Source organism: Anolis sagrei, chromosome 6, assembly GCF_037176765.1.
Source record: "Anolis sagrei isolate rAnoSag1 chromosome 6, rAnoSag1.mat, whole genome shotgun sequence".
NCBI lineage: Eukaryota > Metazoa > Chordata > Lepidosauria > Squamata > Dactyloidae > Anolis > Anolis sagrei.
This window is the reverse complement of record NC_090026.1, coordinates 120,686,609-120,714,224: the sequence shown is the minus strand read 5'-3', so window position 1 is coordinate 120,714,224 and position 27,616 is coordinate 120,686,609. Positions and strand designations below refer to the sequence as shown.

At 41.3% G+C, this 27,616-nt stretch overlaps 1 protein-coding gene across 6 annotated transcripts in view; it reads left to right on the top strand.

The window, feature by feature from the left end:
• DPP6 (dipeptidyl peptidase like 6) overlaps positions 1 to 27,616 on the top strand; it is a 692,619-nt gene that overhangs the window by 480,190 nt on the left and 184,813 nt on the right. For all 6 annotated transcript variants that reach the window (XM_060782596.2, XM_067470371.1, XM_060782595.2 and 3 more), the window contains exons 4-5: positions 24,602 to 24,696; positions 25,582 to 25,656. In XM_060782596.2, coding sequence (XP_060638579.1) covers positions 24,602 to 24,696; positions 25,582 to 25,656 — 170 coding nt within the window. The remainder of the gene's footprint in view (positions 1 to 24,601; positions 24,697 to 25,581; positions 25,657 to 27,616) is intronic.

The window sequence follows — 27,616 nt, the reverse complement described above, 5'->3', positions numbered from 1 at the left end:
AGACAACCAGAGGATATTTTACATTCCAATTTTCTGGCCACAAGGGGAGCTGTCACTTCTCCATCCATCTGCAACACTGAGGAAGTAGTTTCCGCATTCCCCGCATGCTTTTGCTGGAATTTTTTTACGGCCTTGTAAATTTGTTAAATTAGCCTCCCCACACATAGGTGGTATCTAAATTTCCTACTTGACAGATGCAACTGTCTTTCGGGTTGCAAAGGTCGACAACAAGCTACACAAATTGGCCAGAAGCTCACTCCGCCCTGGGCTGGCTTCGAACTCATGACCTTTCGGTCAGTAGTGATCTTAATGCAGCTGACACCCAGCCAGTTGCGCCACAATCCCGGTCAATATATTTATTTATTCCACTTAAATATTAGAAGAACTTCCAGGTGATTTATTTATTTCCAACATTTATACCCCGTCCTTCTCAACTCCCGAGGAGGGACTCGGGGCGGCTTACAATGGCAGCAATCCGATGCTGACAACATACAAAAACACATTATATACAATATTGTACAAAAGATAAAACATTAAATTAAGATAAATTTAAAACATTATCATTCATCATATAGCCAAACCCACTGTGATTTGGATTGATGGATGGATGTTATTCTTGAAGTGACTGGCTTGATCTTGAAGGAGTTGGGGGTGGCCACGGCGGACAGGGAGCTGGGGCGTGGACTGGGCCAGAAGGTCACAAAGAGTGGGAAGCAATTGAATGGATAAACAACAATGATAGTTGGAAAAGCATGACCTTGTTAGAAGTCATAACTTGTTGAAAAATAATGCCATAACCTTTTGGTAAAAAGCATGAGCTGTTAAGAGTCATAACCTTTTGGGAAAATGGGATTAACCAGCATTCATGCAAGGCAACTAGGTTTCTCAGCTGTTAAACTGATGTACCTAGGTATTTCTTTGAACTGTTAGGGACAAAGATATGCCAATGCACAAAGACACACATATATATTCAACAGAGTTTCAGAAGTGTTCCTTTTAGTTGCCCAAAAACATCTACTCTCCCTTTAAATCATGTTTTCAAGAGACAAAAATAAGCAGACTTCTTTACAAGTAACATAGTTGGTTTACTCACAAACTGCATGCATTCAGCATTCAGCTACTTTGCTTATCAATTCAGTTAAAAGTAGATTTGGAATAGTTTCTCTGTGTAGGTGACACAGGGCACCTTTCTCATAAGCTACAGTCCATAGTCGAAAGCATCTCTCTGTTTTGAGAGTCTAACAGAGTGTCTGTTTAGTCTCTAAGCATACAGTTCCTGCATTGAAGTCTAAACTGTACCATTCCTGCAGTCTTCTAAAGACGCACTGAGATCTAAAATGAAGTCTGAGTCCTGAACAAGCCTAGTTCTGATCACACTGTCTGCAGCCCCTCCCACAACAAATAGGTTAAAGAAAACTGCAAACCAATGCACACATATACAATGAAATAATCAATTATATACATAACAAACAGCTAGTGGAGGCTTGAGAAGGTTGCTATTTCCAATAGAATTAACAGCAGGATTTGAACCATGCATATACTAACCTTCACCAAGAAGATTACATCAGTCAATGGAGACTTTGTAGTTTGTGAGGAACCTGCACACTCTTTGGAAGGGAAGGCTCAAGACCTTCCAAAACTCAACTCCTATGACCCCATAGTACTGAGCCTTGATGGTTAAAGTGGTTTAAACTGCATTAATTCTATAGTGCAGATACACCCTAGGTTTGGAGGAGGGTAGGAATAAGTGATTCAAGTGATTCAAGTGAGTATGCGAAACTCCACACCTCCGCAAGAGGAAACAACACCCTATTTGAAGTAACTAGTCATTTGATTGTGAAGACATGGGTGAAGTGGGATAAATGTTTGCCTGAACTCTCTGCTAGTTAACAATTAAAGCCCTGAAAAAAAGAACTAAACTAATAACTCTGCATTTTAACCCCAGTGATGGTGGAGAAATCTCACATATTTAACAAACATATGTTTTCTCTGGTAAGAGGGAACAAAGAGCAACAATAAAAACCAATGGCAACAGTTCTGCCTAACCATGCCAACTAATTCTTTGCTTTTGAGTCCTTTTCCTCATTGTCTTGTAAGGAAAGGCACTTTTTTTTCCCTCTGCAAAGCCAATTCAGTTCAACTACAACAAGAGAGAGTGAGATAAAGTCTGAACTTGGGTCAAGGAGCTGGACTTAAGATCTGATGGTTTGCTCACTGTATAGTTCCCTTGGTGTTTTGCCTAGATCAGTGGGAACCAGCCTAATCCATTGGGATTTATGGATGCCACATGGACAGAATAATCACTCTTCAAATCTTCCATCAAGAAATACCACCAGAAAGCCTTTTGTGAGGAATTTTGCCTTTACCCAAAACTTGAAAATTCAGTTGTCAACCTGTTGACCTCACTGTTGTCAGCCAAGTGATGATAAGTCTGTCTGGGACACTGTAACAGATCAAAGGCAGTGCAGCCTGTTCATTGCATCTTTTATACGAGGAGAACCAGGATCCTTTTCAACATTTGTGTTGGACCAAAAAAAATATAATATTTCCAAGCTTGCATTCTGGAGATCTCTAATTAAAGCATTTTTAATAGATTGATTGGGACAACATGGAAATTTCCCTTGCCTAAAACCTTTTCCAGCAACTGTCTCAGCAACCAGATTGGAAGCTTTGTATCTGTTCTGAAGTGCTTGGATTGAATGTGGAAAGAAATCTGGCCTTGGTGCCTAAATATAGCTGTGGCATAAATCATTCCTGAATGAGTGGAGTCTAGCCAAAGGGCAAGGATGGTGGAGTGGAGACAAGCTTTGAAAGGTCAGATGGATGTGGTGACCAGTGAAGGGGATTCAACTGCAAGCAAAGCCATTAGAAGGAAAAAAAATGTGACTAGGCAAACTGCAAGCAGAATGCTTCTTGGAGAAAATGGGGGAGATATTTGGGGCTAGATTTGATGCCGGAGCAAATGCTTGTTCTACCTTCCTTGTTGACCTGATTCAGACTGAGGAGGATTTGCACCTGAGCGTATACAGACCATTGGGGGTTGTTTTTGACATGAGATGGAGTGAAATGATGATTTTATAGGCTGCATTGGGTATGTACCATGTTTTCCCCAAAATAAGACACTGTCTTATATTTATTTTTCCTCAAGAAGACACACTATGCCTTATTTTCAAGGGATGTCTTATTTAACTATGGTACAGCAATCTGCATTTATGGGATGATCTCTCTGGGCTCAGCAGCAGACTGCTTGCTGAAGCTTTCTCCCTATCCCCTGGTGTTTGTGTGGGGTGAGAGAGACCCACATACTGTTGCTGGTCAGTGCTGGGGAGCAGAAGTTTTTCTGGTGTTTGTGGGGGTGAGAGAGACCCACAGACTGTTGCTGGTTGGTGCTGGGAGAGAGAGACTCACAGTGTTGAGTAAAATGGCAGCCACAGTTTTACTTCTTTCCCCTGAGGACACAGAATACCTAAAGCAGAGCGTCCTGCTCCTCACTTCACTGAGGAGACTTCTACTTTCACTTCCTATGTCTCCCTCTATGCCTTAGCTTGCAGCACGCACAGAACAACTAGGATCTGATGGGGGAACCAACCTTGTATGCTGCATAGCCACACCTATCACAATGTCTTATTTTTGGGGTATGGCTTATATTGTGCAAATCCTTAGAAATCCTGATATGGCTTATTTTATGAGTATTCTTATTTTTGGGGAAACAGGGTAGTTTTCACTTTTGTACAAACAAAAAGTGCAGGTTTAGATCCATTCTTCTATGAACTGTGGTGCAGGAGGAACATTCTGAGAGTGCCTTGGACCGCAAGAAGATCCAACCAGTCCATACTCCAGGAAATAAAGCCCAACTACTCACTGGAGGGAAGGATATTAGAGGCAAAGATGAAGTACTTTGGCCACATAATGAGAAAACAGGAAAGCTTGGAGAAGATAATGATGCTGGGGAAAATAGAAGGAAAAAGGAAGAGGAGCTGACCAAGGGCAAGATGGATGGATGGTGTCCTTGAAGTGACTAGCTTGACTCTGAAGGAACTGGGGGTGGTGAAAGCCGACAGGGAGCTCTGGCGTGGGCTGGTCCATGAGGTCATGAAGAGTCGGAAGCAACTGAATGAATAAACAACAGCAAAAATCCATAATCAAAGGAATAGCAGCTCACTGTGTTATGGATCCTGTTATTTTTAACCCTAACCAGACCCTGATTTAAATTCCTCTTCTAACTAGATCTTTCCTTGTTCTCCATTGCAAATATGTTTATTTAATCAGTAGCAGGTACTTTTGCAGAGTGACAGGCACATGCCTCCCTAGTGTGGTGGCGCAAGTCTCTGTCTCTCCTTCTCATCCTATATTCTTTTCAAGATCAAACAGAACAGCTCTATCTTTATAGCAGTCAACTGCACATAAAAGAAGACTTTCTCTTTCAGCTTTTCAGATTGTGACATTGAGATCTTATACATAGTGGTGTCTCAGCTGTGATGGTATTAGCAAGAAAACAACATAGATTGTGCACAAGTGTGGTATTTCAAAAGGAGATGTTCCATAGTATGGGTCATGCAGTTAAAGTGGTGTCAAACTGCATTAAATCTAGAGGGCAGATGCACACCAAACTGGATTGAGTCCCATTTCAATATAAAGTAGTCATGTTGGTTGTATAGAACCTGAACTTTCACAATCATTGAATCATATCTCAAACCAGATTTCCAATCCTTGCTGAAAGATTCCAAAAAACATCCCTTTTGGGTGGGACGTTTTTACAACTCAATGCAGCTTTTGAGTACAGCAATGCTATCTTTTAACTGTACCTGTCAAAATGACACAGCATCTTGCTCTTGCTCCATGCTTTCAAATGGAGCCTCTCTCTCTCTTTAAAAAAAACCAAGCATGACAGCAGGGGTGGGAATGGTGTTTGATGTTGACACTTGAAAGATGTAGCCCACACACAGGAGATTATCTGCTATTGAAACACAAAATCAGTCTTGGAGCTCAACAGAGTGATTCAAGGTTTTCTCCCCACACCAGCTGACATTTTTCTTCTTTATGACTCTCTCCTTTTTACATCATTTTCTCTCCTTCACCCAATATGTGTGAACAAGTGGATTAAATAATGACAAAAGTACACCTGAAGGTCCATGTGAGGAGCTCTAGCTGCTGCTTGCTTCATTTTCTGCTGCTGTCCATTTTGTATTCTTCCAACAGATTTTGGGAGACTGAGCATCCCAACAGTTTGCCATGGTTGCTTGCCTCCTATGTTCACATCCACTCTTCCTAATGTGAAAACTAGCAATATTTACAGCAAACCTGATGGAGTGGGGTCCTCAAATGGGTTTCCTACCAGTTCCTATGACAGCCACTATTCCACACATAGAGGATTAAAGGCCCGAGTTATTTTGTTCATCTAATGTCTTCCTAACATTTTATCCACCCTGCATATCCTTCAATGTACACAATTTACTGTAGTACACCTTTTCTAGATTCTTGTGCTTGTCTGGTTCTCTTTCCCTCCCTCCCTCTCCCTCACCTCTTTTTGTTTACTATGTTTCTTTGGCTATATCTTTGCCCTGGACATATGTAGCCTTTTGTATTCAGCCTCTTTCTATTATGCTTCTCTCTTGAAAAACGCACAAACCAAAGCTAAAGATTCCTTTGGCTGTGACGTCTCCTTGGCCTTTTGTCTCATTGATGGGTTATTCATTTATCGTGTCATCAGCAACCATTGTTTTACAATTCTAACAGAGCAAAACAAACACAGAGATTAAAAAGAAAAAGAAAAAAAACCATACAGATTTTGTAAATTTGGTATTTGGTTAAATGTCCTTTGACCAGTATCTGGCCACTTGGAGTGCCTCTGGGGTTGCCGCAAGAAGGTCCTCCATCGTGCATGTGGCAGGGCTCATGGTGCATTGCAGCAGGTGGTCAGTGGTTTGTTCTTCTCCGCACTCGCATGCCGAGGATTCCACCCTGTAGCCCCATTTCTTAAGATTGGCTCTGCATCTCGTGGTGCCAGAGCGCAATCTGTTCAGCGCCTTCCAAGTCGCCCAGTCTTCTGTGTGCCCAGGGGGGAGTCTCTCATCTGGTATCACCCATGAATTGAGGTGCTGGGTTTGGGCCTGCCACTTTTGGACTCTCGCTTGCTGGGGTGTTCCAGCGAGTGTCTCTGTAGTTCTAAGAAAACTATGTCTTGATTTAAGTCGTTGACGTGCTGGCTGATACCCAAACAGGGGATGAGCTGGAGATGTCTCTGCCTTGGTCCTTTCACTATTGGCTGCTACTTCCCGGCGGATGTCAGGTGGTGCAATACCGGCTAAGCAGTGTAATTTCTCCAGTGGTGTGGGTCGCAGACACCCCGTGATAATGCGGCATGTCTCATTAAGAGCCACATCCACTGTTTTAGTGTGATGAGATGTGTTCCACACTGGGCATGCATACTCAGCAGCAGAGTAGCATAGCGCAAGGGCAGATGTCTTCACTGTGTCTGGTTGTGATCCCCAGGCTGTGCCAGTCAGCTTTCGTATGATGTTGTTTCTAGCGCCTACTTTTTGTTTGATGTTCAGGCAGTGCTTCTTGTAGGTCAGAGCACGGTCCAAAGTGACTCCCAGGTATTTGGGTGCGCTGCAATGCTCCAGTGGGATTCCTTCCCAGGTAATCCTCAGAGCTCGGGATGCTTGTCTGTTCTTAAGGTGGAAGGCGCATGTCTGTGTTTTAGATGGATTAGGGATCAGATGGTTTTCCCTGTAATAGGCAGTGAGAGCACCTAGAGCTTCGGAGAGCTTCTGTTCTACCATCTCAAAGCTCCCTGCTTGAGCAGTAATGGCACGATCGTCAGCATAGATGAAACTCTCTGTCCCTTCTGGCAGTGGCTGGTCATTTGTGTAGATGTTGAACATGGATGGAGCAAGCACGCTCCCCTGAGGCAGGCCGTTCTTCTGTTTCCGCCATCTGCTTCTCTGGCCCTGGAACTCAACAAAAAAGCTCCTGTTTTGTAGCAGGTTTCCTATGAGGCGGGTGAGGTGGTAGTCCTTTGTGATATTATACATTTTTCTCAGGAGGAGGCGGTGGTTCACAGTATCATAGGCTGCTGACAAGTATATGAAGACAGCTCCTGTGATCTGCTGCCTTTCAAAGCCATCTTCTATGTGCTGGGTCAGGTTCAGCACTTGCGATGTGCAGCTTTTGCCTTTTCTGAGGCCAGCTTGCTGTGGGATCAGACAGGGGTCTATATTTTCCATAATTCTATGCAAAATAAGTCTCTCCAGAACTTTGTAGAGGTGGCACAACAGGGAGATTGGTCTGTAGCTTTTTGGGTCATTACGGTCTTTGCCTGGCTTCAAGATGGCGATGACTCTTGCTTTCCTCCAGATTTTGGGGATCTGACAGGATGCAGTGCAGTTGTTCATCAGCTCCAGCAGCCAGCGCCTTGCTTTTGGACCAAAGTTCTTGATTTGTTCCATCCGTAGATCATCCAAGCCAGCTGCTTTGCCATTCTTACATTTGTTGAGAGCCATGTCCAATTCAGTAGGTGTAAAGGGTTCATGGAGGTTGTTGTTCTCATCATTGATGGGTACTAGATAGTCTTTTCATCCATACTGTTCATATTTTCTGTCTCTTCTTCCTTTTCTGTCTGCAAGGTTGTGGTTTACTGTGCTGCCGTCAACATCATAGCCGTCCTTCGTAAAGGTTTCCCTTGACATTAAGTCTAGTTGTGTCTGACTCTGGTGGGTGATGCTCACCTCCACATCTAAGTCGATGAGTCGGAATTGTCCGTATATGCCTCCAAGGTCATGTGACTAGCATGACTGCATGGAGCGTCATTACCTTCCCATCATAGCGGTACCTATTGATCGACTCACTTTTGCATGTTTTCAAACTGCTAGGTTGGCAGAAGCTGGGGCTAACAGTGGGAGCTCACCCTGCTCCCTGGATTCAAACCACCAACCTTTCAGTTAGCAAGTTCATCAGCTCAGCAGTTTAACCAACTGTACTACCAGGAGCTACACAATCATCCTTAGCTCATTGACAATTCCATGCTGGAAGAAGCAACCATGAAACTAGTGCAGAGTGCTTGTGTGTTGCTTATTGCAGCAGCCCTTCTAACATCCAGGTCTTTATACCACCTTCTCCTTCTCTTTTCATCCACTTTCTGCTACCAGTGGAATTGAGCCATAAGATAAAATGTGAGAATGGATTAAAACATCATAAGGCACCCATGAAGGTGATCACGCCTTTTGGGAACTTCTAGGTTGTGGTCTGTAGCAATTATGATGGTGGTGGTAATGATAATTTTTTCCTGAATTATCTTAACACCTAGTGATGTTTAAATATTCAACAAAGAATAAACACAGTAAGAGCTCAGTAACCATGTTACCCTTATCTGCAGTTTCAGTTAACTGTGCTCTAGAAATTTGCGAGGTCCTCCAGGCAATTCTGTGATATGCTTCCTCCAGAGGTTATCACACTTCTCCAAATTCCTAGAGGAGATATTTAAGGTTGACTCTATGGTATGCTGGGATTAGAAGAAAGGAAATTTAATGGTGTTAGCTGCAGTCTAGCTGGGAACAAATCCCCTCACCAATATGGAGATCTGACTGCATTAGGCATTGGATTATCACTCCCACTTGATGATAAACCCATACGTTTTAAGCACCTGTAATAATTGCATTCCCATTAATTTTGAAAGGGGTTATTGGAGCAATGCTGCGCAGGGCTTGAGCTGCATTTAGATTTCTTTCAGCCCCAAAACCCTATTAAGAAATGAAGAAGAGGGAAGAGAGAAGGAGTGAGGGAGGGAAGAGTTGTGTTAAACAGATGAGATTGGTCTCTCACCAAGGAAATGAGATGAAGAAAAGTTGTTGTTGCCTCAGACCAATGCAAATAATGACGAGTTTGAGTTAAAACAATACAATGTGGAAATCAGTCATTGTTTGGGAAGCAGCTGTCTCAAGACTGCCATGACTGGCCATGCGGGTAAACCAGAGCCTGTGTTGTAGCTGGGTGACAAGAAAGCAAACGTGAGATTCAGGCAGTCGGCTGTAAAGAAGGTCTGTTCTTCAGAGCAAGCAAAGTGCATCTGATAGACAGTGACCTTGAACACAATCTGGAGTGAAGGGAAGGGGAAAATATTGAGAGTCCACGCCTGCCAATTCTTCAAGGGAAACCTTCCAGCCTCGCTGCTGGAGCCTGTCAGAAGGTGGGCCCTGCGTGAGCTTCCACCAGACCTGGCTTTTATAATGTGAAGGAAATTTTAATGTTCTCTTTTGGCATCCTTTGTTCTTCCCTCTCCATCTGCTGTGTGAATAAATAGCTTCTGGTCTCCTTCTTTTGCTCCATGGGAGATGGAGGTATCTATCGACGTTTTAAAATGTTAAAAACAAAAATAGTTCCTTTGTGCCAGAGCTTGAAAAAATATATAATTTTGAGGGCATCACAGCTCCCAAAATCCCACAGCCAATAGGGCCACGGGGAATTGCAAAAAACATCCTTGGATTTAGTTCATTAAAAGTAGCTTTTCAAAGTTCTGCCTACAGCCAAAACCTCTGACATTTATGGTGCTTCACAAAAATAGATCAGCATAGTTCGAGTCACATAATTCCCATGTACCACACTGTAGAAAAATGAACAATGAATAGTGCAGCCTCTCTTCTTTCAGACTGAAAAATATTAGAATCCTTTTAAGCATGGTGGCCAAATGTTAACATCTGTCCAGTGGAATACAAGAGGTTATTTTATGTTCACTGGGTAGATACATTATTCTTCGATGGCAATTCAAGGACATGGAGATTTATGGGAATAGGATAAGGGAGAAAAATCTTTCTCCCGTTGATCATACTGTCCTTAAGAAATGGTTATCTCCACCTAGAAGTAGCAACTTCATTGTTCAACAAGATTGCATCTTGTTTTGATCTCCACAAAATAGTTTTACAGCATTAGAAGTGGACTTCTAGCCAGTTTCATTTTATTTTGGATGTTTGGAAGCTAGTAGTTGCACTGTAGCCCTGGAACAACTTTTCACCACAAAATGTTAAGATAAACCAATAAGTAAAAGTTTATTAATGAATAAGTATAAAAGGAAAAAAGCAAGTCAAAAAGGAAGCAACAAAAGGATTGTTGTAGGTTTTTTGGGCTGTATGGCCATGTTCTAGAAGCATTCTCTCCTGATGTTTCACCTGCATCTATGGCAGGCATCCTTAGAGATTGTGAGGTCTGTTGGAAACTAGGAAAATGGGATTTATATATCTGTGGAATGTCCAAGGTGGGAGAAAGAACTCTTGTGTGAATGTTTCAGTTGGCCACCTTGATCAGCGTTTGATGGCCTGACAGTCAGGAGAGAATGCTTCTAGAACATGGCCATACAGCCTGAAAAACTACAACAACCCAGTGATTCCAGCCATGAAAGCCTTCAACAATACATTGAAGCAACAAAAGTCCCAAAAGTTACCCAACAAGACCAAGGGTTCATCAGCTTTTGAACCAAGCCATCAAAAAGCAATCCACTGAGACTTAACACAAAGCAAAAGAATACTTAGGTAAAGCTTTGTTCAAAAGTTATATCCATAAACATCGAAATAGGAACACAAGAAAGGCAAGACCTCCAAGGACATGAAGTCATAAACAGGAATCGAACCAAGAATCTTGAAATACAGGAACCAGGAACTTAGTTCCAGAAACAAGGAGCTGTTTCCCCTTTTACAACGTTGTTCCCACTAAAGACCAGAGAGCCCAGGTAACACTTTAAAAGCCTCAATCCCTCCCATGACATAATTAGACTTTTTCTCTCCGTATTGCTATGTCTCTGAGAAAAATGAGGTTGTCTTTGTTTTACATTCTGCTTCCAAATTTCAAGGTGGCTAGATCTGGGAAAACCTTCCATATTTTCTTCCGAAGGCCACTCTGACCAATTATCATGGAAACTGATACCACTTTCACCCATTGCCTGGGACCAGCCTGGAGATTCCAAAACATCTCCATCCAGGTCCATGCTATCTTCCACAGACTCCTTGGAAATTACAGGCTGCAACCTATCATCCCCTTCCTCATCATCTGAGCACTCAGAAAGCTCATCCGATGCTTGCTAGGCTACAGCACCAGTGTGGACTAAAACCTACACCAGCTAGAAAGTGGTCCCAGACCTCAGAAATTTGGTTGCCCCTACTTTCAAATCTACTCTGGTCTTACTCTATCTTAAATTTAGGCACATGTTTTCCATCAGTTGGAATGTCTCCAGTACTGTCCCAGTCTGTACATAAGGTCCACAAATGGGTTCATGGAGGCCTCCTGTTCTCCTGCTTCACTCTTTTTTAACCTCAGCAATCTTGACTTCAGGACCTCAGATCACCATCTTTCTTTCCCCCACTTGTTTTAATTTTAGGAATCTTGAAATATGTTCCCAACAAATAAAGGGAAGTCATTCTACAGACAGCCCTTCACATTCGTTGGGGTTAGGGGCACAGGGCTTCCATGAAAGTGTGAAATAAAGGAATTGCTATTTTTAAAACATAAGAGATTATCTCACCAGAAATGTTTACAGCATGACTCTGTAGTCAACTACCAGCAGAAGCTGACCATAGAATTGCATTGGAGGATCTAGGCAATGGTTCTTAACCTGTGGGTCCCCAGATGTTTTGGCCTTCAACTCCCAGAAATCCTAACAGCTGCTTAAATGGCTGGGATTTCTGGGAGTTGTAGGCCAAAACACCTGGGGACCCACAGGTTGAGAACCACTGATAGAGATACCTAGAAACCTCTAGATGCTTTGGTTTTATTTTGTTGTAATGTGCTGCTGGGCTTGGCGTCATCTAAGTCACCCCGAGTTCCTTTTGGGGAGATGGTGGCGGGGTATAAATAAAGATGATGATGATGATGATGGTGATGATGATGATTTGATCAGTAGTGTCCAAGCTTTGATCCTCCAGGTGTTTTGGACTTCAGCTTCCAGAATTTGTGGGCATGAAACAAGCTGGCAAGGGCTTCAAGGAACTGAAATCCAAAATACCTGGAGAATCAAAGGTTGCACACCACTGCTCTAGATCCTTCAGCATGTTCAGAGGAAGGTGAACATACAGTCACATTGAGGGACCTAGAAAGAACATTTGCATCAAATTTGTGAATAATCAAATCCAAAAAACCAAACTGACAATGGTTGATGATTATATTTCCAACTTTGCTATCTGACAGATTGTATTTCCCCCGTTAGCCATTCTGGGCAGTATGAGGCCTTCTGTCAGTCCCACCATCTTCACAAACTCCAGTTGAGTCTTCTTGGTGGCTGGCCCAGACTCCCTCACTTGGGAGCTTAGAATGGCTCCTTCCTTACTATCCTCCTATTGACTTCTTTAAAAATCCTATCACTTTTTTTAGAACTGTTGGTTTTTAGGGAACGGGCTGTTATGGAGGTGCTATGCAGCTTTGTACTGTTTCAACTGCATTTTATCCATTTAAATACAATGTTAATAATTTCATTATATTCTAAGGTTAGCATTTTATCTATATTATAATTTGAATTGGTAATCATCTTGGCGGAAAGGCTGTGATTAGTGGTAGCAGTAATAATATCAATAATGATCTTCTCTTTGATTTTATACAACCATTATACTTATCATATATTTGATATTTACGTTTATGAGTTTTTTTGAAAGAGATAAAACAATATATAAATGCAAGTGATGATTATAGTGATGAGAATAATAATGATGTAAAGTATATAATCCATCCATTTTCTTCAGTCTGTGAGTCACAAAGCTATTTAAGTATAAAACAAATATATTTAGAAACTCTTAACAGAGTTGGGTTGTTGTAGGTTTTTTCGGGCTATATGCCATGTTCTAAAGGCATTTTCTCCTGACGTTTTGCCTGCAACTATGGCAAGCATCCTCACTACCTCACTACCTCTGAGGATGCTTGCCATAGTTGCAGGCAAAACGTCAGGAGAAAATGCCTCTAGAACATGGCATATAGCCGGGGGGAAACCTACAACAACCCAGTGATTCTGGCCATGAAAGTCTTCGACAATACCCTTAACAGAGTTGATTTTACTTTTGAGTCAATCAATACAATATAAAACAACCTAATTTATAATTAATTTGATTTTGTTCTCAGAGTTTGCACCTACTATGGACGGGCATAAAAAGACGTTAAAAGTAAGCCTGCTCCTGTTCGTAAGCTACTTCTGGTTGTCAACAATCTATAGAACCATTTAATATTTTTATAGCACTGACAGTGTGCAATACAGAACAGAGAAATGGCGCAGCACTTCCACGGAGGGCTTACATTTTATGTCACCATAGAGGGCTCACTGGTAACAGGAGAGATATCAGGGTCTGACAAATGTGTAATAGGAATGAAGTAAAGGACAGCAAAATGTTGGCAGGAGTACAGGCAAGGTTAAGCTAGAATGGCTTTTCTTTCATCTGTGTTATCTTTGCTCCCGGGAAGATTTGACAGCTACAGTCCTCTACAGAAGGGGTGGGAATCATATAACCCTCCAAATGTTGCTGGACTCCAATTCCAGAATTTCTTCTTACGATCTATGCTGCTTAGGCCGGTGGGAACTGAAGTGTACATCTGGAGCATCATATGGTTCCTGACCTTGCAGTAGGCCATAGCTATGCACATACACACACATATGTTGGTAGGTACACATACTATTGGGGAGATTTCCTATGAACAAACATGCTTACAATTGCATTGTAACATGTATTTAACCACCGCAGTGACTAGAGTAGCCCCCCCCCTCCCCCACTTACCAGCTGTTGAGAATTCTGGGAATTCTGGGATTCTGGGAACAGCATCTGAAGAAGCACAGTTTGAGAAACTCAACCCTGAATGACCAAGAAAGGTGTTTTCATTATAACCCAGGCAAATTTTCTCTCTAGGTCCTCCAATGTAACTGGCCATGCTGAAGGATCCCAAATACCCCTCCAGGTATTTGGGGCCACTTCCTTGAAGCCCTTGCCAGCTTGTTTAATGCTCATGAATTCTGGGAACTGAAGTCCAAAAACTTAGAGGATCAAAGGTTGGATAACACTGATCTAGAGGTTTTCTAGGTATCTCCAGACAATGCATTCGCAAACTTTGGCTCTCCAGGTGTTTTGGACTTCAACTCCCACAATTCTTAAAGCCTTAGGCATAAGCCGCTGAGGGGGGAAAGGAAAGGACCCGAGGTTGTTAGTGTAAAAAAAAAACATTCATAGATCATAGAATTGGAAGGGACCTCGTAGGCCATCCAGTCCAACCCTATTCTACCAAGAAGCAGGAAAATCGCATTCAAAGCACGCCCAACAGATGGTCATCCAGTCTCTATTTAAAAGCCTCCAAAGAAGGAGCCTCCACCACACTTTGGGGTAGAGAGTTCCACTGCTGAACAGCTCTCTCAGTTAGGAAGTTCTTCCTAATGTTCAAGTGGAATCTCCTTTCCTGTAATTTGAAACCATTGCTCTGTAACCTAGTCTCCAGGGCAGCAGAAAACAAGATTTCTCCCTCCTCTCTATGACTTCACCTCACATATTTATACATGGCCCTTATCATGTCTCCTCTCAGCCTTCTCTTCTTCAGGCTGAACATGCCCAGCTTTTTAAGCCACTCCTCATAGGGCTTGTTCTCCAGATTTTGGAGTATTTTGAATTTTGGAATTCCAGAGAAGGGATGTTCAACCTGTACAGAATAGAGAGAGAAAAGATGAGATGGATTTGGGTGCTATTTGCCATTTTGAATCAATATCACTCCCCCAAAATAAAATACTGCAAGAGAGAAAATGAGAGGCACAGAGAGGGACAACTACAATGCATACTTCACTTTTTCAACTTCCATCATTCACCTTTGTATTAAGCCTTTCTGCCAATATCTGTCAGTGGGAGTGAATGAAGGCTTAACATTGACTTTTGTCTACTTTTAAAGGCCAGCATAATCAAGAAATAAAATCAGGTTGTTCTCATCCACCTGTCAAGGGCTTCTTCTCTATCGCAAAGAAACATCTTCCTAATGTAGAGTTGCCTCCATTGCCTTCCCTGTTTATATTCCATATGAGACACGGAGAACCCGCTAGCAAATTGTTTATTTGTTTTTAATCTGTAAATCTGCTATATACTTAGCCATTACCGTCTGCTTGAACACCTCAGCCAAATGCTTTTTTATGTGTAGCCTGGTAGGTTGTGGATACAAATGACTATGTGTGAACCATATATGGCTGCATTGGCTCAAGGGTTTGGATGTGCCACTGATGGTCTGGTCTCCTTCCTTGAAATCCTTTCTTTATCACTTGAAAGCTAGCCTCCATTTCAATAACGAGGATAAGGTGCACCATGCTCAACAAATGTCACAGTTTGGCAGGGATGACACTAAATTAATTCTCTGTCATCCAACATATCTCACATACTTTAAAAATGTTCCAGTTTGTATCATCTCTTCCCACTTTTCCTCTTCATCCTCAGAATGAAGAGGAATGTGGGAAGAGGAGTGAGAGAAATTATGTCCTTCCCAGAAGACTCGGGCAAAAGCAAACTGCTGTAGTTTTTCCTAACTTGTGTGTCTTTTCTCATTAATAACTTTTGGCATCCTGACTACATTCCAGTGTTGCTTGATCACAGCTGTTCTGGCTTTTATCTATAAAATATTTTCATCATTTTTTTTTTGTTGTGTCAGGAGCGACTTGAGAAACCGCAAGTCGCTTCTGGTGTGAGAGAATTGGCCATCTGCAAGGACATTGCCCAGGGGATGCCTGGATGATTTTGATGTTTTTATCATTCTTGTGGAAGGCTTCTCTCATGTCGCCGTATGAGGAGCTGGAGCTGATAGAGGGAGCTCATCCATCTCTCCCCGGATTCAAACCTGCGACCTGTTGGTCTTCAGTCCTGCTGGCACAGGGATTTAACCCACTGCGCCACCGGGGGCTCCTAATGAAATATTTGTATTTTTTGCATTTGGGAGCCATAATCTACAAAATTTTGTGGAGGGTTGTGCATGGAACCATTTTCCTTAGTTTAATCAATTCTTTCATTACTTTGGTTACTTTTGGGAGCACATAACAGGAAGGCCCCTCCCAGTACTAAAATCAGCCTGACACAAAAGCAAGTGGGAGCCAATCCAGGTTCTTGTAGCAGCCTCCTTTCCTTGGAAAGAGTGTGTATGTGTGGTGTGCAGGCCCAGAAAGAGTGTGCACCTGCCTGCATCCAAGCACTCCTTTTGGAATACTGATTTGAGTCTGGATAATCCCTGCACAGTCCAAGTCACAATCCTTAGGTGGCCATAAATCAGAAGCAACTGGAAGGCACATATAAATCAGTAGCACAACAATAACACTATGATTTTATACTAGTGTACAAATTGGGTGTTTGACTAGGATTCTGGAGAACAAAATTCGAACCCCACTTGGAAAGCTACTGAGTGACTTTGGGAAAGTCACACACACTTAGCTTCAGAAAATCCCAGGATAAATTAACCTTCGGGTTGTCATAAGTCAGAAATGGGCATGTGACAATTAGCAGCATAACAATACACTTTAGAGCCATCATGTTTTAGAGAATAGTAGTTTTGGGTGTTGGTCCAGGATTCTGAAGAAAAATGCTTGCATCTCCATTTAGACATGGAAACCCACTGTGTGACCTTGAATGAGCCCTACTCTTTCAGCCTCAGAGGAAGGCAATAACAAACTCCCTCTTGACGAACCCAACCCAGTGGGTTAATAGGAAAAATAAAATAACATTTCAACTCTTCTCTACATCCCTTCTATTGGATGTTATCAGTACTTTTCATATTATTTTCTGCAAAGAAAATATTTCCTGTAGAAAATCTTCTGTTGTATTTACAAAAATGCAATTTGTGTTTTTGGTGCTGAACAAATCCAGAACTGCAAAGGGTTTCATCAGTTCAGGATTCTCTGCTAGGATGTTTGAATATTTTGAAATATTATTTCCATTCTTATAGCCCAAACTTCAAAATGTGGCACTACAACAGTAACAAATGTTTAAAAAATGCTTGGCTTTCTCATGTAGGATTTTTTTTTTGTAGCTCAGCCATGTTAAGCTGTTGCTTTGTGAAAAGATAAGAAGAGGGAGAAAAGAGGCAGTGATGTTTTTTCCCCCTTTCAGGTGTTATTTATCTTTTTCTAGTTTTCTTTAGATGAGTGTTGGCTGCTGCTATTATAGAAGGAATAGAAGGTAGCATTTTGGAGGCAGCTGGCACCTAACCACTTGGATAAACTACTGCAATTGATACTTTATTATTCTTTGTGTGAATGTTTTTAGTCTCAGACAACTATTTTGCTGAAAGGTGTAAACTGAAACAAAGTCTTTTGGCTTTTCCTGGTTTCCAAAGGGTCACTGGGGCCAAACAGTTAAGACAGAAGTTGAAAACTCAAACTCTGAGAACATGAATACATTTATTAGATGGATGTTACAATTGCAAGTTCTTTTGTCGCCCACTTGAATGGAATTCAGGATGAATCGACGCCAGAAGTTGCTTGAAAGACTTGGTTTTTCTTTTCCTTCAACAGTCTTCTTTCTATTCTTGAACATCACATTTATTAATGATCTCATCCAACCCTTATATGTATATTTTCTATGTACTGTTAAGCACTCCGAGCTTATGACATACCAAAAATGTGGTATGATCCCTGTACCTGCATCCAGCACAATATGTGGAGCTTGTTTCCAAAATGTACCAAATCAATCTGAATAATTTTACAAGGATCAAAAACATTTGCATTCTATCACTCTACAATGCTGTTTTCCAAACCTTGCACTGAAGTGATTTGATACATTTGGGTAGTTCTGTAAACAATATTCTACTTGTAATCAACAAGGTACTGCCACCAATAACTGGTTTTTATTAATTTGATACCTTTGGAAAACAAACTCCGCATATGTCCTCTCAAGAAATATTCCTTTGATATGCTCTGCCAGAGATTACTATGGAGTCATCTTGAAGGACCTATCAAATTCATCTGTAAGTTCTCTAGGGCGATTGTATAGAAACTTTTAGCAGAAGTCAGTCATTATAATAGTGTTGTCTTTTATCCACAGTTTCTTGTTTCCACTGTAAGTTCAAAACATCTTCTGAATAAACATGGTTCTCATACGTAAATGTAAAGGTTACCCCTTGATATTAAGTCTAGTCTTGTCTGATTCTGTGGGGTGGTGCTCAACTCCATTTCTAAGCCAAAGAGCCGGCATTGTCCGTAGATATCTCCTAGGTCATGTAGACAGCATGACTGCATGGAGCACTGTTACCTTCCCACCAAAGCAGTACCTATTGCATGTTTTTGAACGATTAGGTTGGCAGAAGCTGAGGCTGACAATGGGAACTCACCTTGTCTGTGGATTTGAACCACTGTCCTTCCGATCAGCAATTTCTGCAGTTTAGCAGTTTAATCCGCTGTGCCACTACGGCCCTTTTGGTGCTCATACTGTGCTCCTAAGAAATCAAAATAATGGGATCCACTATAGTGCTCAGTGCTCATATTTGCAAAAAAACCTTTATTAATACATTATTGAACAGGACTCTCATTTAGAGTTTCAGCCAGGAACCAGCCTCATCTTACATTGGATTATCCTTCCCTTCTGAGTTTCCTCATTTTTTTCAACAATTTTGGACAACAATTTTGTCCAGAGCATGCTCAATTCTCATCAGGTTGTTTTTAGGTGGTGGGAGGGTATTCTGTACTTGTAAAATCCTTAAAGTTCTTTGAAAACTGCTGATTCTTCACTCTTATATGTGGGCTTTGCTATTTTGGTGACACATATAGAAGATGGGTTGGTTTTTAATAGATAGGACCAACAAATTTGCTCATACACTATACATACAGACCCATAGATATGATGTGAAATTTGCTTATAAAGGGGAACTTTTCACTTTGTCCTTCTGTCATAAGCTTCCCCCACCATGACACCTTCCCAAGAAATCCCCTTCAAAGGCAGGAGGAGAATTAAGAATCACCCGTCACAGTGAGAGTAATGAATACATTAAAGTGATGAATTCAGTGGACATTTTCAGACAACAATGGGCTATTTAAGTGAATATATTTTTTAAACAAACATTTATTTTAAGTTGAAATTTTAGCATAAATTTTGCTCCAAGATTAAATTATTACTTTATTAAATGGACTACAATACTGAGGAACCAGGGAATTTTACGATTTTTCATTGATCAGTTGCTTCCAATGTTTAGTCCTCATTCCTTCTAACTTCTTCATCCTTGTGGATGAGAAATTTCAAAACTTACTCATGTTTAGGTCTCTCTTGTGTTCTCTGTCATAATTTGCATAAAAGTGCCTCATCCATCCAGAAAACCAAATTTGGAAGACCTTAACATCTTAGACCGTAGACATTTCCTGAAATCTGTGGTGGAGCACAAAAAGAGGGGGTTTGGTGGGCTGGATGAGAAATGATATTAAATACATAGTTCAGCATTTCTAAACCTGGGGCTCAAGACCCTGTGGGGGTCACGAGGGGGTTTCAGAGGGGTCGCCAAAGACCACCCGAACCCCTTTGGAAGAGAAGGCTGAAGATGTCTCTGCCTCTCCGTCTCTTGTTTTTTGGAAACAGATAGTGAACCCTACCAATAAAATTGAACCCTACCAATAAAATCTGCTGTGATTGGCCAGCCTCTCAGCCAAGGAGAGGGCTGTTTCTGACACTCCAAGCAGGAAGGGGAGAGCAGGTGTGCTTGGCACACAGCAGTGTGGTGCTGATATGTGGGCAAAGGAGACTGTGCGAGGCTAGATGGAGGCTTGCACCAGCGGGTCCCCTCAAGACATAGGGGTTCTGTGTGGGAAGTTTCGCCCAATTATATGTGGTGGGGTTCAAGGGTTGATTGTAGGTGAACTATAAATCCCAGCAACTACAACTCCCAAATGTCAAGGGCTATTTCCCCCAAACTGCACCAATGTTTACATTCGGGCATATTGAGTATTTGTGCCAAGTTTGGTCCAGATTCATCATTATTTGAGTCACAGTGCTCTCTGGAGGTAGGTGAACTACAACTCCAAAACTCAAGGTCAATGCCTACCAAACCCTTCCAGTATTTTCTGTTGGTCATGGGAGTTCTATGTGCCAAGTTTGGTTCAATTCCATTGTTGGTGGTGTTCAGAATGCTCTCTGATTATAGGTTAACTATACATCCCAGCAACTACAACTCCCAAATGACAAAATCAATTCCCCCTCTCCCAATCCCACCAATATTCAAATTTGGGTATATAGGATATTTGTGCCAAATTTGGTGAAGGAAAATATATCCTGCATATTAGATATTTACACTGTGATTCATAACAGTAGCAAAATTACAGTTATGAAGTAGCAACAAAAATAATGTTATGGTTGAGGGGTCACCACAACATGAGGAATTATATTAAGGGGTTGTGGTATTAGGAAGGTTGAGAAACACTGACATACTTGGTCTTATCAGTTTATGAATCTGTTTGTTATGGTCTTTGGACCATAACAAAGTTTTGATTGATTGAGAAATGATATGTATGTATACATAACTACAGATATGCATACACATATACATGCACACACACACACACATGATTGTTTCCTTCTCAATCATGCTCACATTTGAGAAAAGGTAAAGAGAAAACCAAAAATATGTGTTTTTAAAAGCCATTATTCTGGTGCAGTGCTTTTAAAAATATGATAAGTGCAGCAATGTAGCCTTAATTTAAATTCCATTTTAAAAAATTAACTTACCAGTAATGGTTATAACATTCCCTGTTCAGTGAAAATGCAGAATAGAGTTACATTTTATTTTATAAACCATGTCTGTGTTCACCCTTCCCTACTACATTCCTTATCTCTGAGCTTTTGCCAGCAAACATGGCCCTTCTTGTCTGCATGCACAAAAGCATTTTCCATTGAGTGCATGAGAGTTTTATCAAGTAGTTCTCTAGACACCAAAAGTGAGAAAGGCAGGTGAGTGAAGGGATTTCAGGAGATCCTCCATACATACTGGGGAAAAAACCAGCTCTTTCACTATGAATTGGGACATTTGGGGCATCGTTTCAGCTGGAAAAGTCTCCTCTAAAAATGGGAAGCATTAAAAAAATGAGATTCAGCGATGACCTTTATCAGTTCTGATGACAGCTATAAATCAGGCTGAAATTCTCATCAACCCGCTGGACAGAATTCATTACCGACAAAGACTGTTGCGTTATTTTCTGCCTTTGATTGAGGGACGCCCTATTAAAATGAATGCAGCTTCAATAATACGAATCACACATTTCAAAACACAAACGGAGGCCTATTACTCATTGATTCTTAAGGCGACGATGATTACAGAACTTGGAGACCAGCAAAGCTGTATTGTGTTTTGCTTTGGGTCAGAAAGCCGATCAATTTTGGCTTCTTTAAAGAAAGCCGATTTGCTCTTCATTAGATTTCGACCCTTTGCTGATGACGCATATTGACCGTAGCAGCAAAATCTACAGGCCCATCAGATCAATGCTTGTTTACTTTTTCCCTTCATTTTAAGATGGTGTGGAGTTTGCAATCTGAACTTCTGGAGGACAATGAAATCCATGGGAGATGGTTTAATTATTTCCCTTCTAAATGCATAGATACTTTCTGTCTACTGCTGCGGTGATAAATATGTTGTTGATTTCCTACATGGTCTAATAGGCTTATTCTTATGGCAAAAGCACATAATCTCTCCAAATTCCATCTATACCTTGAAGGCTGTACTTCAGGTGACCAATTCTATGTTGCATCACGTCCTGCTTCCTTTTGGGACATCATTTGGTGATGTATTAATACCTATACTCTCATTTCATTCACTCTGTAACCTTATTTCTCACTATAATGATACAGCTGTTTAATATTACGAGATGTCACCGAAGTTTCCATACATAGGAAACAAATAACAAACCCTTATATTTTACATCATATCATATTATAGTTTTAATATTGTGTTATTTTTCATTGATAACTTTTATCATCTTGACTATAACCTGATGTCACTTGTCCACATATTAGGGTTGTGCATTCGGGGTAAATCTTGACCCGTTTCATGTCCCAGCTTTCGGTGGGGATCCCAATCCATATTTTGGGAGCCTCCTGAAAATGGGAGGGCAGATACCTGTTTTTTCTGTGGGATACTGAAAGGTCTGTTTTCTATCAGACTATTATTTGGAGGGGGGATTCCCAGGCTCCCCTTCCCATCATTTTAGGCATTTAAGCTGTACTCTAGGGGAGTGGCACTCAGATGCAGGCAGACACATGCTTTAAAGAGGCTTCTTATCTGTTTCTTACTCTAGAGGATGCACTCAGCTGCAGACAGAGTTGCACTCTTTCTGGGCCTGCACGCCACTTGCACTTTCCAAGGCAAGGAGGCAAGTTTACTCCAGAGGAGGTGTTTGGCTGCAGGCAGGCATGCTTGCTTTCTGAGCCTGCATGCCACACACAGTTTCCAAGGCAAAGAGGCAAGTTTACTCCAGAGGAGGTGTTTGGCTGTAGGCAGGCATGCTTGCTTTCTCGGCCTGCATGCCACACACAAGTTCCAAGTCAAGGAGGCAAGTGTAGTCCATAGGAGCCACTTGTCTGCAGCCAGGGATGCTTGCTTTCTCGGCCTGCATGCCACACACAAGTTCCAAGTCAAGGAGGCAAGTGTAGTCCATAGGAGCTGCTTGTCTGCAGGCAGGCATGCATGCTTTCTGAGCCTGCACGCCACATGCACCTTCCAAAGCAAGGAGGCAAGTTACTCCAGAAGAGGCACTCAGCTGCAGGCAGGCAGGCACACTTTCTGGGCCAACACACCACATGCACTTTCCAAGGCAAGGAGGCAAGTTACTCCAGAGGAAGCACTTGGCTGCAGGCAGGCACACACGCTCTCTGAGCCTGCATGCCACACACAATTTCCAAGCCAAGGAGGCAAATTTAGTCCATAGGAGCTACTTGTCTGCAGGCAGACATGCAGGCTTTCTGGGCCTGCATGCCACATGCACCTTCCAAGGCAAGGAGGCAAGTTTACTCCAGAGGACCTGCTCAGCTTCAGGCAGGTATTCTTGCTTTCTGGGTCTGCATGCCACACACAATTTCCAAATCAAGGAGGCAAGTTTAGTCCATAGGAGCTGCTTGTTTGCAGGCAGGCAAGCTTTCTGGGTCTGCACATCACAGTTTCCAAGGCAAGGAGGCAAGTTTAGTCCAAAGGAGCCACTTGTCTGCAGACAGGTGCCCACACTTTCTGAGTCTGCATGCCACACACACACTCTTTACAAGGAAACGTGGCTGCTCATGAAAAGCAGGTGAGGAACCTGGATCGGCTCCTGCTTGCTATCGTGTCAATTTTCATACTGGGAGGGGCCTTCCTATTACGTGCTTCCAAAGGTAACGAAAGAACAGATGAAATGAAGGAAAACGGTTCCATGCACAACCCTACCTCATATGTTCCAGTTTTGATGTCTAAAATTTTGTAGATTGTGATCCACACACACCCATCTGGCATCATGGCTTGGAGGATATTTTATTCAGTTTCTCCAGTTTTGGTCAATCTAACCACTATCATGGTTAGAAAAAAATGGCATACTGTGGTTCTTATCATATATGAATCATATAATTAGGTGACTGAAAGTTTTCCTTGGTCCACTAGAAGACATTTTTAATATTAACTTCTTGAATATAATATGAAGCCTTTAGAAAAAGGAAAATTGAATATGACTCCAGAGATGTTATTATTAAATTGAATATTTGTCAAATGAATCTTTAAAATGAAGGTGACCCAATTTTAACTTACTAGTTTAATTTTTAATTTAAACATAGCTAGACTCAGATTTGAATCCTCGCTAGGCAAAACTGGACTCAGAATATATTTATGTGAAATATTTCCACTTGGTAGTTTTTGATTCAGGGCACTGTGCCTGATGGTTTCCTAATAAAACCCAATGTCCACAGATGTAACTAACTTAAATATATATATTTATACATTTCTTTGTTGGCTTTCTGGGGATTTGCTGCTTAATGTCAGTGAATAAAATGGATTTAACTTTCATTTATCACATTGCACACTTGTATTTTATTAATAAAATAAGTAAGGTCAAAGGGATAATATCTGAACTCTTGTCAGGCAGCTAAAACTATATGACTTTGCTTGGCCTTTGGTCTCTCGAATTAAAGGTGACTATTCTTGATGTTCTAATGGTCTACTATTTTAAATTAATTTAAGGTGTGGTTTTAATCTGTTGGAAACATTTTATTCATGTATTTATACTATAAATGGGTTTACTACATTGCATATAGCTTCTGGGGCTATCGTTAAGCATAGTTTTAATGGACTGAGAGACAATCCACAATGGAAGGAAGGACATGATTAAAGACTAAGAGATACAACATTTTTTCCCCAAGGACTTTATTGCATTCATCCGCTATCCTGCAACAGGTTAATTATTGTTGATATTCACTCTGAATTTTAGTCCAAGCTGTAAAGGAGATAGACAAGGAGCTGAAACTATTTTGAAGATGGTGTTCAGTGCCTTTTAAAGTTCAGACTAAAACCCAAAGTGTATTTACTGATCCACTGCCATGGAAGTCCAGATGCCAAAGTGTACCATTCACCAAATTTTCTATATGGGTTCATATTCTTTTAAGATATTACATTGTTATTTTATTCTTTGTTCCTCTTTCAGATGCAGAATTCATTTATAGAAACAGAAATGGTTCGGTGATAGTACACAACGTTGAAACCAACGACTCAACGGTGTTAATAGAGAACAAAATCATTGTAAGTATTTTTAATGGGAAGTTCAGTTTCACAAGTGTCTTGGCTCTTTAACATAGGATGCATCAATATTGTATATTTAATCAATTTTGACAGCACCTTAACTGCCCTGGCTCAATGCAATGGAATCCTGAAAGTTGTAGTTTGGTGCACTTTTTGGCAGAGAAGGCAAAAGTCTCTGTAAAACTACAACTCCCATGATTTTATAGTCTTAAGCCATGGCTGTTAAATTGTTATCAAATGGCATTATTTCTAAAGTGTAGATGCACTCATTTCTTGCACAGAACTGGATAAATGGAAAGCTATTTTTTAAAATTGGCCAAGCCGACTATGGGATTTTGGAACTTGTAGTGTTTAAAAATAGGAAGTTTCCCAAGCTCTGCTTTAAAGTGGTGTGTAAATGACTTTGCAGCTAGAAAAGCAGGAGACATGGGTATATCTATATTGTAGAATTAATGCAATTTGACACGGAGCATGTTTTTTAATATTTGAATTTCAAAGTTGCACACACCTATTAAGGAAAAGGGTTCCCCTTGACATTAAGTCTAGTCAATTCCGACTCTGGAGGGTGGTGCTCATCTCCATTTCTAAGCCAAAGAGCCAGTGTTATCCATAGTCACCTCCAAGATCATGTGGCCAGCATGACTGCATGGAGTGCCATTAACTTCCCACCAAAGTGGTACCTGTTAATCAAATCCCATTTGTAGGTTTTTGAACCGCTAAGTTGGCAAAAGCTGGGGCTAACAGTGGGAGCTCACTCCACTCCCCAGATTAGAACCGCTGACTTTTTGGTCAGCAAGTTCAGCAGCTCAGCAGTTTAACCTACAGTGCAACCAGGGGGGCTGCACACACCTATTAAAAATGTTTATTTTGGTTATTGGTTTCTAGGTGTCCATAAAGGCTATTCGCTACGAAGTTTCACCTGACAGACAATATGGACTTTTTGCATACGATATTGCACCGGTAAGTAAACAGACTAAGAAGCAAATATTGTATTTACCAACTTTGATCAGTTGAATATTGCTTTTCTTAATTTGTCCTTTAACTCCAAGATGCATATAGACAGGATCAACTTAGATGCTTGTTCAAATTCAGTGTCAGATAACTATGCCATTGACTGTTTTGCTTCTTGGTTGGAATACCTCATCAATGGAGGAAAGCAAAATTGTTTCAAACAGGTCATTGATTGCTAATTAAAATGGGGAGAAGTGTGATAACAGAAAGGGAAACATATGGTAGCTATCGTCCAAAAAAGTCAAAAGTCTTGCCACTTCTGATAGTCTTGAGTTTAGTCCTCCATCCTGCAAGCTTTTTTCAACATATCTAAATATATAGTTCCCTAGAGTCTTGGAAGCCCACATTTTTTTCAGCGCATTAACATATGTTTTAGTTTATGACACAGATTTAGTTGCTGGCTTCTATAGATTCTAGAGATTATTATGCCCCAGACATAAGAAATCCAGGAAAGTTGGCAGTGGAAAGAGATACTTCATCACCGTCTGTTCCATACCAGGGACGAATACAGTAGACACTGGAGGAAAAAGGCAGTGCTCCTAAGCGGGAGCATATGCCATCCCTGGCTGTTTTACTGACGGCATTTATATACCATGTTGAAGTGAAATCCATATTTTCCCAAGTGGCTCACACTGCCATCTAGCAGATGCAATGGATATAAACCAAGATCTGTAGAGACAAAGTGGTTGTGCAGTTGTTCAGGCATGTTCTTGCTATGATTTCTAGATTTCTTCTTCACATGATTTTTTGCAATATTCCTATTAATCCTCTTTGCTCAATCATTTTAAATATAGTAGCCTTTTGTTCCTGAAAGAACCAATTCATTTTAATCTTTCCATCCCTAATACTAGAATTAAGGATGGATTATTGGAATTTGTTACTATTAGATCTTCAGATCTTCAGTTCTCTAGGGAAATCATGCAGAAGAATTGAATCTTGACTTCTTGGGGCCAGTGTCCCTAGAATCGAGGCAAATGCATATTTAATAATAATATAATAATAATACACTTTATTTATATTCCTCCTTTCTCCCCTAGAAGACTCAGAGCGGCAGGCCCGTAGCCAGGAATTCGTTTCGGGGGGGGGAGGGGGCTGAACTTTTTTCGGGGGGTTCGGGGGGGCTGAGTTTCGGGGGGGCTGAGTCTGAGTGAAAGAGGGTCTACCCTAGCAAACCTTTTGTATCATTACCCCAGTACCCCCATGCATATGGGATATATTGAGTATGGTGATCAGATTATGATATGAATAAACATAACAGTTTAAATAATGCACCAGTAAGGCCTTTTCGCGAACCACCATGAGAATTTCGGGGGGGGGGGGGGGCGGCTGAAGCCCCTCAAGCCCTCCCCCCCCCCCCGACTACATGCCTGCAGAGCGGATCATGGCATTTGCATACATAGGCACACATTCAGTGCCTTTACAATCCTAAACAATGAGACACACAAACACAAACAAAGGCAAAGGCTTCTCCTTTCATTTCTGGCTTCTGGAGGCAGTGCTCACCTCTGGTTCTGGGAGATGCTTTTCTCCATTTTCAAGCTGAGGAGCCTATATTGTCACTTTCTGGTCATGTGGCTGGCAAAATTGCTTGGAGTGTCTCTTTCCTTTTCCCACCGAAGTAGTACCTATTTATCTATTCACATTTGCATGTTTTCGAACTACTAGGTTGGCAAGTGTGCTGTCCGCCCAGATGCTATAAAAAATAAGACTGCGACGTGCTTCTTTCTATAGCTGAGTGAAGTGCAGTTGTCTATCTTGAAAACTTAAGATACTAAGCAACTGAGACTAGTACTGGTTTTAAACATCAAAAACGAATATTTATTTACACAAAGTCCTTGAAGACTTGGCACAGCTCATACAGTTGCAAACAAACAGTCAATAGATGAAGCTACAAAAATATACTTTCTTT